The sequence below is a fragment of the Xiphophorus couchianus genome, chromosome 17 (genome assembly GCF_001444195.1).
Source record: "Xiphophorus couchianus chromosome 17, X_couchianus-1.0, whole genome shotgun sequence".
Lineage (NCBI taxonomy): Eukaryota > Metazoa > Chordata > Actinopteri > Cyprinodontiformes > Poeciliidae > Xiphophorus > Xiphophorus couchianus.
In genome coordinates, this window is record NC_040244.1 from 4373261 (window position 1) to 4390259 (window position 16999).

Sequence of the window (16999 nt, forward strand, 5' to 3'; positions counted from 1 at the left end):
AAACCAAATGAAGCAGTGAACCATTAGGCAAAGGCTTGCAAGCACACAGGCTAGCGGACTGTCACAGAACAGAGCATTCTCCAGGATATAAAATATGCTAATTCTTCACCATCATATGAAAATGCTGTATAAGCTCCACTGGCACCTCAGGACGAATTGCCTCATGTGAAGTAGGAAGGGAGGGAGAAACAAAGTGTCCTTGCACAAAAAAGAGGAAGATGTTGAGGAAGGTGGAGCAGGGTCAAGACCACAATATACACATTGATGAAAAACCCAGTCTGTAAAGAGGGCTATGGTTTAAACACTGATTTCAGGTGTAACCGGTAGTATACTTGTGACGCAACACTAAAAGCTGCATCAGCAGCAGAGAAGGGCTGACCTGCACTGTTTTTATATCGCTATTTAATGAAAAGAAAGCAGCAGCTGCATAGCCATCTGCACTAAATCCCACATAAAACGGACAGTGAATTTCTAGCCCCGTCTCTTCTAAATACTCCATCCATCACCTTCCTGATAACTTGCTTTTATTTGCTTTTCTTTTAAAGTAGTAAACAGCAAGACTCATGGTTTAGTTTAGTGCATTCAGAGAAAAATAAAGAGAAAAAAGATAAGCCTTGCCACTCAGGGAATATTTTAGAAAAAGCATCCACTAAGCATGCATTTACACAAATAGCCTTCTGGGTTGGTAAAAGCCATTTTGTTTCTGTAAGGGTAAGCAAGGATGTTAAGTCAGAAAGTCATAAATTTGCCTACATAATTTGCCTTGAAATAATGAATAAACTGCTAGTAATTATGATTCTGAAATGTATTCAGATGACCCTAGATCAATAGACATAGAGGCCTTGGTGGTTTTGTAAAGAACACATCTTCAATAAGCGAAACCAAAGTGAGAATTATTTCCAAGAAGAAAATCCTATGAGACAGACTATAGGAAGGACATGTCCTTGCTTTTAATCAGAGATTCCTCTGCCGTATCTTTCCAAACACATTAAATAACCCAAAGGTCAAGTTGTGGCCACTGCCTGTTTGGCTGAAACCTCTGCAGAGCATTCAGCGGAATGGTAAATGTGTGCAGAAAGGTTAAGCACTCAGCAGCATTGCACAGGCACCCATGAATATTATTAGACTGATGCAGAGGTATGTTTCTGACAATCAGCAGCTCACGTTTGACCTTCTGAGGAACGCAGAGGAAAACAGTCCTTATGGTCTGGGAGAACTAAATGAAATATTCACTTGATCTGGGAGATTCAAAGTCAGTTCTAAAAGACCACGTGAAATTAAAATAAACTAATGTAACAAGATCAATATTTATAACATTTAGTAGCAACTAAAAATGCTTCTTAAAAATAGAAAAACTGCAATATAGTGGAGAAATAAAGTAGACTGCTCTGTAATGTAGCTAAAAATATCTCAACAATCACTGTGGTGAAAATGACAAAAAGCTTAGAATACACTGATTTATATTAAATAGTTGAAAATACATAAATTAAGCCACTCAACCTTTTACATTGTGACACATTAGAACCACAATCTCTCTTAATGGGATTTTACAATATGGTCCAACCCAAAGTGTCAAACTGTTAAAACAGAAATAAAATTATGTAAAAAACAGTAGAATAAAGTAAAGTTCAATTTTGTGTCATTTAACTGAACATTTTTTTACAAATAGCTTTTTCCTACAGATAAAATTCTAAAACGTTTTATGAGCATTTGTAATTTGTAATTAAGTTCTCCTTGGCCAATACAAGCCACTAGATTAGGAAAACGTTTACACATGTGCAATTTAAGATCGCCTTATGTGAAAGGTTCAGACTGTTAGGGATTAAACAATTTAACTGCATCAACTATTTAGAATTTGGAGATAGATACTCCATTTATGGTCTTCTGCAAAAGTTGTCTACTGTATTTTCTTCAGAAAAATGGCTTCTGTTCTACAATCCTGGTTAGGTACACATATCAATGCACCCGAAGAGGTAAAAACTTGGCCTGCTAACTTGCATTTCAGAGTTATGCCTCCAGCAGCTAAATGTGCTTAATTTAGCTGCCAGAACACATGAAAACATAGCTGTGCTAAACTGTACCCTGGTAACGATTGCAGCTATTTGCTTGAAGAGTATTTCAGGAGCTGGAACTGAAAATTGTGAGGTCAGGATTTAAAGGATTGGTGTTGACAGACAGTAAAATGATACAAAGCAGTATCGGAAAGTTAACACCATGTAGTCAATAGTACTTAAAGCCCAATTACACTGTAGTACAAATTATGTTTGAGAGGGTGATATTGTGAATCTGCCAGACAGGGTTTTCTCACTTGCAACACATTCAGCCATCATCACAATTTACTGCAAGGTGGTGCTGTTAAAGGAAATGCTTGAATGCTTGCTAGGAGTGTTTTCCTGCTGAATAAACAGATATATTCAATTGCTGCTAATAAAACACCAGAAGAAGTGCCTATATTTTTGTACAAACTCAAGCATTTGCTCTTTAAACTGAAAAGTGCTTAAAGATTCAGCTTTCCTGTGAATCAGTAACATTTAGTTGCACACCCACAGTTACTAATACCTTGTTTATAATTCTGTGACATGGAATTAAATAACATCTAGCTTAGATATTCTAGTACAGGGAAATTGGACTATATTCTACATTTACTCTGTGTATTTTAGTACTACATCAGAAAAAATAGGTTTGATATGCCCCACTAGGCTAATTTTGGATTAATATCCAGTGATTTGTGGTGCTGTTTAACGTTAATCTTGTTGGAGACATATTAATACGCCAATCCTTTATATGTTTCTCTTCTTCAAAAAACTGAACAATGTTCACAATGACCCATTTAACTTCAATTTGTTGCCTTTGTACTTAAACAAGGACCAGATATTTCTTTAAAATTGAGCAACCTCACTGCCATTATTCTGAGCACACCCCTTCAATTACCAATTCAGTAACACAGAATTGGCAGCATGTGCATCGTTGGAGCACAAATATTCTTGATTAAAAATTGATGACATGGTAAAAACTTGTCAAGAGTTTCTATTTCAGAAGAAGTAAAGCATGCGTTCATTTTCATCTACTCACCGTGACACTAAACTGGGACACTGATATGTTGTTCGGGTGGACACTTAGACGCACACACTGCTTGATGTCTGAAGCAAAGCGCCGGGGTTCTGATGAGCGCTCACATTTCTCCTTTCTGGCACACCTGAAAGGAAAGGGGGAAAAAACAGGAGGGGTTGTTATTCTGGGATGAAAAATGGACACGCATCCGAATGCACATAGTAACCTGATCAAGGCTTAGTCTTTTCTACCTGTTGGCATCTGGTGAAAAAAAGGAATGTCCCAAACCCTCTCAGACAGGGTCTATTGGAAACATTTATCATATTTCCTCTCTGGAAACGTACCAACTACTGTGGGTGGGAGCAGTTGTATTTAAAACAAAGGTTGCTCTATATGTGGAAGCAGAGCCAGCCCAGTGGGAAAGAGGTTTCCCGTGCTTTTGTGCAGCAACCTTAATAACTGGCATTCATAGGCAATGCCAAATGCAGGTGGAAAGGTGGATGCTAATGGGGGTAAGTAGGATAGATTACCCCAGTTCTTAATACCAAACCAGGTGGCCTGATCCAGTTTGTTACAGTGGTTTGAGGAAAAGGAGGGACAGAAGTTTTGTGCTTAAGGTGGAATTTACCGACTCTTGTTCTTAATTACAATCCCTTGTTAGACTGAAAGGGCATTCCCCATTTAGACTGGAAGAAAACTGCCATTCATTCTAACCACAAACTTACTGTTGCTAGGTTTTACATAAAAAACATATTTTTTTGTTTTTGCTATATGTATGCATTACAAGAAAGCATCAAGCTACACATTTTTAAACATGCATTTTTTTTTGTAAATTTGTTTTTGTTTAATCCTATTCGGATTTAATAAAAATTCTTACTGTGAAATTAAGAACCTGGAAAATCTAGGGAGGTCTAAAAAACTCAGCGAAAACAATTATTGGATGTAAGAGGTAACAATCAATGTAGCTGAAATCTGCCACAAGGAAACTTTCAGACTTTAAGGAGGGAGGATTTTGACCTGACAAGAGTATTGTAAAGAAGTTAAACAGCCTAACATGACACAAAGAAGACAAAAAAAGTCAGTTAGAGAGTGAGAGAGGAGGAAGAGGAAAGAATGCAGGGAAGAGAAAGAGAACAAAAAAAGAGTTTAGATTTAAAGGAATACAGCCATTGTTGGCTGTCTGTGAAGCTTTTCCTGCTAAGCTGGTTTCAGTAGGGGTTTAATCGCTTCAGGTTTCTTTGTGCTCCCATCACTGGTGTCTGTGCCTTTCCTTTGTACCGATTTAATAGGAACACATCATCTGAACAGCCTCAGGCAAACAAGCCAAATATAAAAATCCACAAATGCAGACATTCAACAGTCACGAAAGAAAGAGATGGATTTCTTTAATATCATTGTGTGTGTTGTTTACACAGAGCTGCATTATAATTTTGCAATATAATTCTGAATGATCAAGAGTGTTTTGATAAAAAGTACATTTTGAAAATAGTCATATTGCAAAACTGCGTACCTGCACATGTAAGACATAATTTTGTGTGAACTCGCAAAGTTTCTCAGGAAGTTAATCATATGACCCACCAAGTCTTAATCACAAGTACAATTTTACAATTTATCTTTCTAACTGCAACACAGTTTTGCACATTAACTATGCAATGCAGCATATATAGTTCTGGAAAACATTAAGGTGATAACATGTAATAGGCAATGTTATGTCAAATAAATAAAAGCTAAGATAAAAGGCACTGTTAAAACTAAAATAGAATTAAGGCCACAGTATGAATAAAATATGCAGTTACTTTTAAAAACATGTACAGGTGCACTTAAAGAAACAAAAAGCTTCATTACTTTAATAGCATCCATCCACATCTGTGTTTATTTTATTTTATGAAAGGCTTTTCTCAATCACTAGCTGCTTCTAAGTTCCAGGTTTTTATTTCCATGCGGTTTGGTTTTTAACATCAAAACAGAAAAAAGAGTCAATTTAAATGTTGATGCCTTTCCAGTTTTAGTTTTGCATACAAGTACAAACCTAAAAGAAATATCAGATGGCATTCTGAATCACAATACATGTGCGCAGGACTGATAAATGAGCTATGGGGTTTGCAGAAGGATATACAAGTCAGGTTTATGACACCATCTGTTAAAGTCTACAGACCATAAAACAACAGGAACAGATGATGATCCAGAAAAACCACCAAAGTTGAATGAGGTAACGTTTTGGGGTCAATCTCCATTTGAGGGAAAATAACGCTAGCCAAGGTTTTAACTTAATAGAGTTAAATGTTTCTTTCACTAAAACAAAAAGAAATAATGAGGCAATCAGAAGGAAAGACAACAAGGGAAAGTTAATCATCACATTGTCTCTTTCCCTTAAAACTGTTGTTTCGTTGTGCAAACATAAAGTATTAAATTTTTCACTTTTGCTCAAAGCAATCTAGTCTTAAAGTACAGTAGATAAAAATCTAACATCCCTAATTCACCTAACTGTGTTTTTCACTCCTGTCACCCCTTGCCACAAAAAATTTTATGAACATGTAAATTGTCTTATTTTGTCTGTGCCAACACTCATGTGCTTGTATGGTGTGAATAGTGCAAGCAGCCTTGTGCCCTATTCAATATGTTCACTATAAAGCCTAACTTTAGCTTTAGCAGAGGGCAACTAAAACCTAGCTGAACACCAGGGCTTATAATACACAGAGGAAAACCCTAAATAGTATCCACCAAAAAATGGAAAATAAGATATGTTGTCTCATTTTAAGGAAATTACTGTACCGGCATAATGTGATGACAAGTGCTTAATCAAGAATGTTCCCAAGTATCCTGTGTTGTTGTACAAAGTTAAGCACACACAGTAGCTATACATACAGTTAAATTTTGATGTGAATAGCACACAGTTTAATAGATTTAGGAGGCGGCTATGACCAAGGCAAAACACTGGATAACAATTTTCAATTACTATCTACAAAGACAAAAAAGACTTCATTTATAACAATTTGCAACACAGCCCTCTGTAAACACTGTTAAATAAACTGTTTAGAAAACCAAATCAAAGCAATTTAGATTGTAAATAATAGCCATAAAAAACACTGACACTGGGCATCGTTTTGTCCACCATCTCTTTATTTGGTTCTTAAACGCCGCTGTTATGCTGAGCTGTTTGGCTGGGCATGACACATTGTGAGGAGGCAAGCTGAATTGATTAGATCAACTCTGAATAAAAACTCATCAGCCCTTGATAAGGGGACACAATTAGAGAAACTGAAAAAAGGGCAAGGAAAAATATGTATATTTATATATAATGGTGTTTTGATGCACAACAAAACTCCTCAAAAACTAATTGAGTATCCATGAGGCAGAGTTTGCACGTCTCAGAAGGGGTGGAGGAAAAGATTATACTAAAGAGAGAGCAGCAGTATCTGGCCATGCGAGGCTCCAGGTGTAATGCATACCTAATGAAAGGCTTGGAGAAGGTCAAACAGGCTGTGAAATGAAAGCTATTAAATTCCCACAAAGCTGTGGTCCAGCCATCCTCAGCTCCATCAAATACCTGTGTCAGGAAAATGTGCACAAATGCATGAAATCATACACACATCCATGAACCTTAAAACAGTCCATGTTGGAGGGAGGTCTGTGTGGAAGTAAAATATTATTTTTTAAACAATTCTGGTCAAATATAGGAAAAAAGAGAAAAAAAACAACAACCATACAGTAATACTGTATGGTTATGAAAATATTATTTTAGATTATAAATGGGTTTTGGATCTTTACAGTATTTGGGATAAATCAATGCACAATAAATAGGTACCCAGTAGCTCAGCTGAAAACCAATTATCATACTACCCATGCATCATCACACACTGCACAGAATCCTAGATATACTCATAGCCTGTGGCGTAATAGGTTACTTTTGAAGGAGTTGTGTCATATACATTTAATCTTCCAACACACTGCATGGCTGCATTTTCTCCTGTATGTGTGACTTTGTGCACATGAATGTGTGAAACCTATATAAAAGTACACTTTCTCCTGTCATTAAACACGAAATGTTATGCAAAATTCTAAAAACTAAACTAAACGAACTAAAAAAACGTCCAGCCATTTTAGAGGCAATATGTGTATGTTTTGTTGATATCTGGAAAATCCTTCACCAACCCAAGCTGAGCTGCACTCTCTTCATTATTAGCAGAGGAGCACATTTGGTCAGCTAGTTTTTCTGTTGTAAACACTGCAAAATGGCTACTGTTGTTCACTCTAATGAGCATGTATCCATTCAAATTCTACCCATCACAATGAAAAAAACTGCATCGCTTTGTTTTTAAACAGGGATCCTATTATCACAATAGAAAAGGTTTATGGAAATGGCAAAGTTTCCTTAATTTCACCTAAATAAATAAATAAATAAATAAAATGTACGCCTGCTTTAGAGTAAAAAATTTGAAAAATCGACTGTACCGTAGGATTTACCAAACAACCTCAACTGAAGGACAGTTCTGTAATTGCTACTTGTTGTAATTCAACTTGAAATATCCCATTCAGAAGCTTCTTCTTTCATCCTCAATAGTTGTGCAGGAAGTTTTGCTCCTTCTTTGTCTAACTCAGGGCCAAAACAGACAGAATTGACCAGGTACAATCTCATATTTTGCATGAAATGTAATGAACAGTGTTTTGTATAGCCCATGGATGTATCCCAACTAGTTCAGTGAAGTTCATAGGTCCCTTTTAGTGTGGTTGTCCATACAGCATCGTGAAATTTGCATGTAGGAAATGGTGGGAGAGTCATTATTCAGCCCACTGGCCATGACCGTGTTACTCCAGTTTTTGTGGACACACGCTAAGGCTCGCAAATCAACCCACTCATGACATAAAACTTCTCTCGTAGCAGCACGCGAAAGGGCACAGAAATTACAGAGTGGCAGCTTCTAGGCGTAGAAATCTCCAATCCTGCTCATGAAAGAACCCCTTCTGAGCAAAAAATTATACTGCTAAAGTTCTTTTCAAGGTTAGCAATTTGTTATAAAACTCTCTTTCAAAGTGCCTGCATCAAATTTAGGCTAGATTATTTTGAAAAGCTCACATTACCACAAATATTCTTAAGGGAGTTCACAGCACAAAAAAAATCCAATTAATGTTCAATTAAATCAGCTAAATTATGACAATTGCAAAGTCAATTTCAGGTTTAATTACAAACAGTCCAATAAAATTCCACTACAGAACATTAAACTTAACATAAGCTCACTCGGTAAAAATCTTTAATTTTAGGACGAAGACTACATCAAGTTATTGACGTTACTTGTATTTTGTTTGTAAGGATCGTCCAACAGTAGACCTCCAAAATGAGACTATAAAAGATTTTCTCATATAGTCTATTGCCATAATGGTAAGAACCTGGAAGTCATTGAAAAGCTTAAAGCATTTAGCTTTCACATTCATTTTATATAACAGCCTGGTACACCAATACTGCTGGCCATAAGACGGTAACCTCAGTAATAACGTTATCTGACAAGGCCACTTAAAGATCAATTAAGATTAACATTAGATTATGCATTTTGGTGAATATTATGTGTCCATAGAAGATGCAATGTAATACATGCACAATGGCTTGCCCAATATTCAGAAACATTTTCAATCATTGACAAGTTGAGCAACAGATATTTACCTCTTTATCTTTAACTGGAGATTCATTTATGATTCCAGCCAGATGATTTCTAATCTTCCTTTCTGTTGTGGTATGAATTTTTATAACCCTTTTAGCCTGACATTCAGTGCCCTCATCATTTGGAATACATAACCGTATATCCTCACTCGCTTTGACTGTCACCACATCTCTCCTTCATCGTCCCTGTCTCATGTCAGCCCAGTTCATGCTCTACTGGGCAAAAGCAAGGCAACTAAAACCACTCGGAGTGAGTGAGTGTGTGTATGTCCATTTTCCAGTGCTTGTGCATTTTTGTGTGTGCTAGAGTGACAATAGGTGACAGTGAGAAATGGTCCTGACTTCAGAGTGGACGTGCAGCTGTTGTGTGCGTGCTGCTGTTAGATGGGTTGGCATTGTGTATGTGGGAGAATGATTCAGTGTGTGTTCTCACACAACGATGGTGGCAGTTCAGAGAGGATGCACGGCACTCGGTTCCATCCTGATGCCCCTGTCACTTCTTGGCCTTGTTCCCTTCTCTCAACCTTTCTTGGGACCCACCAGTTGAAGGTAGGGGGAGAAACTAGTCTCTCATACACAAGGGGCATCTACCCTCCCTTGGGCACAGATATCAATTCAGTGCCGTGGGATCGTAGAATCTCAGCATCAAAGCCACAAGTTTGAGAAAGTTTAACTTTTTATGTGGCCAAAACATTGACAAGAAGATTTAGGAATAATTTCTGTGCTTTCAAAGTATTTTGTTCAGATAAACCTTGTTGTCAAAGTTACATGCATAAAATAGGAGGGGAACAGTAACACTATTAATTGCATAATTAGATTGTCTGCCATATAATCTTACTCCACAACATTTATTGTTAAAATGAAGCATTATCCAGTTACTTTTGACTGTGTTTAATAAAGCAAGTGAATGCTTTTATAATGAGCACAGCAGCAAATTAATACTTTACGATTTCCACTCTGCTGCACTTATGGTAAGACTGGACAATAGGTTTAGAAGTTACTATATGATTGTTTTTAATAAGCCTGGATTTTAACTCCATCTATATTTCAAAACAGGTTACTTACACTGATCAAACCTAAACTGGGTTCTTCTGGATTTAAAAGAGATTCTTTAAAATACATTTTGTGAATGTTGAGTAGCTGATACTACTGTTACCTTAAAGCAGGTCCAGGATTTGAATCTCTACCTTTGGTGTTTCTGAATGAAGTTTGGAGGCTCTGTTCTCCCCATATATGTACTGGTCCATAGGGACCGTGGTAATTTTTTTCATCTGTATGTCTAACACTTACAGAAACTGGTGTGTAATATCATAAAACTTAACATGCCTGCTCCAGTTCTTGATTAGGACCATTTAAGTGATTATTTAGGGTAATAAAAATCAAACTAACAAGTGCCTTTTTCTTTACAAGTGAGTAAATAAACTCAAAACTTAGGCTGGTGTTGGATGTAAATCTTCCTATTTTTAATTTTTGGGTGAACATTATCTAACCCTGGCAGTAGTGTATGTAAGCGCACTTGAAACTGTCTCCAGGGGAGCTAAGTGGTCACCTTAACAGGATCCAAGAAGCTGGTAGCAGTTAATTATGGCATTTCAGTTTAATTAGCATTAGTTTGGCATGCCACAATAATGAGCATAGTGAAGAAATGGATAGCTATGACGACAGTGACAGCTATTGGTGAAGCAGAATTAATGAAAGCAATAGAGGATTTGAGGAGAGATAGAGCAATGGATCTGCCAATTAGCCTTTCCTTCTGAAAGGTTATTTGACAGAACCTTAGATGTCTCTGAAACACAAAAGTTTGAGCAGAAAAATCCCCTCCAGACTTGAAATATGTATCAGGTTTTTCAGGTATCTTCTTGTGGCTTCCTGAAGTTTTCACATTTCTTAACAGGCATGTAGATGACTAATGAGTATTTATAAAGGGGTAATTGTGTGATTATAAAACCAGGATGCAATGTTTACAAATAGCATTTTTACCCATATCTTTTTATGTTATCTGAAATACCACCACATAAGTTTGAACTAAAATTAAAATCCACAGACTTTCTGGGATGCAATAAACATTGAGGGCAACTGATTTGTACCTACTGAACTACTGATTGCATTAATGCACCCTGTCAAAAGAGAAAATGCATTTGTCCAAGTCTGGAGGCAGAGGTGACTGCCATCTCTTCTCCTCTTGATGTAGGATCAATACTTATGAGTGTTTGAAGTCGACAAAACCTAAGTAGGAAGCAATGAGAATGCTTAAGGAGAAAATGATTTCTGAATCCAAAACTCACTGCCAATCACAAAAAGAAATCCTTTCAAACGATGACTTCCAACAATAAAGGATTAAACAAATTAATGTGTAATTAACTTGAATTAAAATTTATTGTACGCTAAAGCCTGATGGTTAGATTTTGCTGATGACATAGGAACTAAAGTAATAGAGAAATAAAAAGGCAAGGAAAGCTATCACAGCCAACTGGAGATCAAGATATATGCAACCCAATTATTAATGTAAAGATATTGTAAAATTAGTGTCACTTTTTCCAAATAGACACTGATAAGACTGGGTATAATTTGCTATAATCTTAATATGCATGACAACTGTGATGACAATCATTTTGACAAAAATACCCCTCCAAATATGATCTCCAATCTGTCTAGTAGTCATGCACTACGGGCATCTTGACATGCTAGTTAACCACTTACAAATTGACAGCTGACAGAGCAACATTAGGGGAGGTAACATATCCACAACATGGCTGGAGGAGCTCTGGTATATCGGTTCTCAGTAGGAGAGCCGCTGCCTTACTTGGAGGGAATAAAGTGTGGATGGAAGTTGGTGAAAAACTAGCACGCCATATCACCCTTGTGATGTAAACAAAAACAGTGAGACATGAATCCCCAGAGCTTTATTGATTTGGGATGTGGAAATTACAAAAAATATATTTTCAAGAAGCACAAATGAACTGCAATTTATTTACACGAGTTGGGTTAATGTGTACAATGAGGATTTGCCACTCCAGTCCTCCAGGGCTGATGTCCTGCAAATTACGAAGACGTTCCTGCTCTGAAACACCTGAATTAAAAGACTTAATCATCTCCTCAGCCTATTTTACAAAATCCTGCAAAATAGGCTCACAAAAGATTCTTTTGATTCTTTTGTGAATCAAAAGAATCACATTCTTTTGATTCACGTGTGTTGTATCAAAGGGTGCAGGGCACTGGCCTTCGAGGACAGGAATTATAGGGTCCTAATAAAACTCTATAATTCCATTATACAGTTTATGTTATATGTTATGTTATTCCATTATAGAGTTTATATGTTAATTATATAAAACTCTATTATTCCATTATAGAGTTTTATTATAATTTATTATGTTGGAGTCACAAACTCAATTTGATGCAGTTGAATATCCAGTTTTAAACAAAGTAAATATTTAATGTGAAAACAGGTACCAAATGTCCCTTAGATGGGTATGAATTGATGTTAGGTTAGTACCAAATGACCTGCAATGGAAGGTTTATCTTCCAATCACAACATTTGAAATGGCAAAGGGCGAAATGGCCATCACCCTTCTGACATTACAAATTAAATATCATTAAATTGTTTTCTTAATGTAAAAGCAAACAAACATTTTTATACACCTAGTCTTCTACATGAGCCCTTTTCCCTCTACTTACTGACAGAATGTGACTTCCAATGTGAGTGGTAAAAGGTGAAAAGTAAAGCAAAGGTGAAAACTAGGCAGTGATGTGGGTCAAAACCTTCCTTTCAAATGCTTAGCTAGCCAGGGATTAGCATAAGCATGCACATCTCAGCACAAGCAGACCAAGACAGTTTAGTTGACAGGTGAACCTCCAGTTTCACAAGATGGAGTAAGGTCTTCCTGGAAGACTGGAAATCTGGTGCAAATTTCACAAAAGGCTCAAACACACACAAATGATTTACATTTGGTGGGATAGAAACAATCACATGTCTTTAAGAAAAAACCACAAACTTGTTCAGAGTCAAACGTGTGACATTGATGACATTTTTAAAATAAATGATTGGTGTTTGTCAAGGACAGTATGAGTGCTATCAAAGAAGCAGGCTGATTTTCTCTCCTGTAATATTGATTGCCTTCTTGCTCTTGCCCTGGTGTTCTCGCTAACAGCTCCTCTCACCGATCTATAGAGTAAATAAAGGCAATAGTGATGGAGGAAGAGGAAAGGGAGTGTGTGTGGATAAGAGAGGAAGATAGTAAAACGGAGAGAGAGAGGGGGAGCATGCAATTCTGTTTTTTTCCTCGGAGCCGTGAGGTGATTTCAAGGTTGATTGGAACAACAAACTATCTGGAGGAACACTTTTAAAGTGGAACGGCTTGCCGTCCTTCCCCACAACCATTTTCCCTCCAGCACAAAGTGTGTGTGTGGGTGGCAGACAGAGATTTCTTTGTGTTTTGGTCTTTCTTTCTATATATTCTGAAAGATTAATTGTTTATGCCTTTGCTTTTGATTCTAGCAAATATGTTTAACCTTGGACAAGACAAAGTATTTATTTTACAAATAAAATCAAGACAGTTTGAAAACATCAGAAGACTTCCATTATAATTCACAAAATGTAATTTGTTGTGCCTTTTGTCAAAAGCCCTGCAGACTGTGCCTGGAGGTTTAACGCATCAAGTTGCTGTCATTCATGTGAGGAGCTTTTTCAAATGTGTTTTAGTAAGTCTTTATATGAAGACTTAATAAGTTTAGCTCATATTTTTTATGTCTGCCATAAAAATCCATCCATCCATCCATCCATCTTCTTCCGCTTATCCGAGGTCGGGTCGCGGGGGTAGCAGCTTCAGAAGGGAGGCCCAGACTTCCCTCTCCCCAGCCACTTCTTCCAGCTCCTCCGGGGGAATCCCGAGGCGTTCCCAGGCCAGCCGAGAGACATAGTCCCTCCAGCGTGTCCTGGGTCTTCCCCGGGGCCTCCTCCCGGTGGGACGTGCCCGGAACACCTCACCAGGGAGGCGTCCAGGAGGCATCCTGACCAGATGCCCAAGCCACCTCAACTGGCTCCTCTCGATGTGAAGGAGCAGCGGCTCTACTCTGAGTCCCTCCCGGATGACTGAGCTTCTCACCCTATCTCTAAGGGAGAGCCCAGCCACCCTACGGAGAAAACCCATTTCGGCCGCTTGTATCCGCGATCTCGTTCTTTCGGTCATGACCCAAAGCTCATGACCATAGATGAGGGTGGGAACGTAGATCGACCGGTAAATCGAGAGCTTCGCTTTTTGGCTCAGCTCTCTCTTCACCACGACGGACCGGTACAGCGCCCGCTTGACAGCAGACGCTGCGCCAATCCGCCTGTCGATCTCCCGCTCCCTTCTTCCCCCATTCGTGAACAAGATCCCGAGATACTTAAACTCCTCCACTTGGGGCAGGACACCCCCCCTGACCCGGAGAAGGCACTCTACCCTTTTCCGGCTCAAGACCATGGCCTCGGATTTGGAGGCACTGATCCCCATCCCGGCCGCTTCACACTCGGCTGCGAACCGATCCAGCGAGAGCTGCAGATCACGATCTGATGAAGCCAAAAGGACCACATCGTCTGCGAAAAGCAGAGATGAGATCCTGAGGCCACCAAATCGGATCCCCTCAACACCTTGGCTGCGCCTAGAAATTCTGTCCATGAAAGTGATGAACAGAATCGGTGACAAAGGGCAGCCCTGGCGGAGTCCAACTCTCACCGGAAACGAGCCCGACTTACTGCCGGCAATGCGGACCAGACTCTGACACCGGTCATACAGGGACCTGACAGCCCGTATCAAAGGGCCCGGTACCCCATACTCCCGGAGAACCCCCCACAGGGCTCCCCGAGGTACACGGTCGAACGCCTTCTCCAAGTCCACAAAACACATGTAGACTGGTTGGGCGAACTCCCATGCACCCTCCAGGACCCTGCTGAGGGTGTAGAGCTGGTCCAGTGTTCCACGACCAGGACGAAAACCACACTGCTCTTCCTGAATCCGAGGTTCGACTATCCGACGGACCCTCCTCTCCAGGACCCCTGAATAGACCTTGCCAGGGAGGCTTAAGAGTGTGACCCCTCTATAATTGGAGCACACCCTCCGGTCCCCCTTTTTGAACAGGGGGACCACCACCCCAGTCTGCCAATCCAGGGGAATTGCCCCTGATGTCCATGCGATATTGCAGAGTCGCGTCAACCAACACAACCCTACAACATCCAGAGCCTTAAGGAACTCCGGGCGGATCTCATCCACCCCCGGGGCCTTGCCACCGAGGAGCTTTTTAACCACCTCGGCGACCTCGCCCCCAGAGATTGGAGAGCCCAACCCAGAGTCCCCAGGCTCCGCTTCCTCAGTGGAAGGCATGTTGGTGGGATTGAGGAGGTCTTCGAAGTACTCTGCCCACCGGCCCACAACGTCCCGAGTAGAGGTCAGCAGCACACCATCCCCACTATAAACAGTGTTGGTGCTGCACCGCTTCCCCCCCCCGAGACGCCGGATGGTGGACCAGAATCGCCTCGAAGCCGTGCGGAAGTCTTTCTCCATGGCCTCTCCAAACTCCTCCCACACCCGAGTTTTTGCCTCAGCAACCGCCCGAGCCGCATGCCGCTTCGCCCGCCGGTGCCCATCAGCTGCTTCCGGAGTCCCACAGGCCAAAAAGGCTCGATAGGACTCCTTCTTCAGCCTGACGGCATCCCTCACCGAAGGTGTCCACCAACGGGTTCGAGGGTTGCCGCCGCGACAGGCACCGACAACCTTGCGGCCACAGCTCCGATCGGCCGCCTCGACAATGGAGGCACGGAACACGGTCCACTCAGACTCCATGTCCCCCACCTCCCCCGGGACGTGTTCGAAGTTTTGCCGGAGATGGGAGTTAAAGCTCCGTCTCACAGGGGATTCCGCCAGACGTTCCCAGCAGACCCTCACAACACGTTTGGGCCTGCCAGGTCTGACCGGCTTTCGCCCCCGCCACCGGAGCCAACTCACCACCAGGTAGTGGTCAGTGGACAGCTCCGCACCTCTCTTCACCCGAGTGTCCAAGACATACGGCCGCAGATCCGATGAAACGATGACAAAGTCGATCATCGAACTGCGGCCTAGGGTGTCCTGGTGCCAAGTGCACATATGGACACCCTTATGCTTGAACATGGTGTTCGTTATGAACAATCCATGGCGAGCACAGAAGTCCAGCAACAGAACACCGCTCGAGTTCAGGTCGGGTGGGCCGTTCCTCCCAACCACGCCCCTCCAGGTCTCACTGTCGTTGCCCACGTGAGCGTTGAAGTCCCCCAGCAGAACAAGGGAGTCCCCAGGAGGAGCACTCTCCAGTACCCCCTCTAAGGACTCCAAAAAGGGTGGGTAATCTGAACTGTCGTTCGGCCCGTAAGCACAAACGACAGTCAGAACCCGTCCCCCCACCCGTAGGCGGAGGGATCCTACCCTCTCGTTCACCGGGGTAAACCCCAACGTACAGGCGCCGAGATGGGGAGCAACAAGTATGCCCACTCCTGCCCGACGTCTCTCTCCCTGGGCAACTCCAGAGTGGAAGTATGTCCAGCCCCTCTCAAGGAGACTGGTTCCAGAACCAGAGCCATGCGTCGAGGTGAGACCGACTATTTCTAGCCGGAACCTCTCGACCTCACGCACTAGCTCCGGCTCCTTCCCCACCAGAGAGGTGACATTCCACGTCCCAAGAGCCAGTTTCTGCAACCGAGGATCGGACCGCCAGGGTCCCCTCCCTTGGCCGCCACCCATCACACAGTGCACCCGACCCCTTTGGCCCCTCCCACGGGTGGTGGGCCCATGGGAGGCCCAAGTTGCTGTCATTCATGTGAGGAGCTTTTTCAAATGTGTTTTAGTAAGTCTTTATATGAAGACTTAATAAGTTTAGCTCATATTTTTTATGTCTGCCATAAAAATGCAAAATTTTTTACCTAAATGAAAAATTGGAAACTACAATCTGAGGACTCCTTCTAGGAGGATGCAGCAATATTTCTGGAGCTGTGGTGCAGTCAACACATATGAGTATTCATCCTGATCAATTTGTAAAAGCAACTAGGTTAAAACACCCAAGTATATTCCATAGGCACAATATACGCACCTCTACTTTGAATCATTTTTGAGCTTAAATTGCAGAACTACCCATATGACAAAAATAAAACCACTGTGTTCATTGATATTGACGCTTCAAGTGTGCACAAATGTTTCATTTTACAAAACTTTACAAAAATGATTGAGTAATAGAAAAATAGATCAATAGTTGATCCAGTAAAATGCTGACAAAAGCAATTCCTTCTAAAAGTTT

The 16999-nt window shown here is 40.8% G+C and overlaps 1 protein-coding gene across 1 annotated transcript in view; it reads right to left on the reverse strand.

Moving 5' to 3' along the window:
• The window catches only part of plxna4 (plexin A4), a 326516-nt gene that overhangs the window by 167739 nt on the left and 141778 nt on the right, over window positions 1-16999 (reverse strand). The window contains exon 6 of the mRNA XM_028043958.1: window positions 3073-3196. Coding sequence (XP_027899759.1) covers window positions 3073-3196 — 124 coding nt within the window. The remainder of the gene's footprint in view (window positions 1-3072; window positions 3197-16999) is intronic.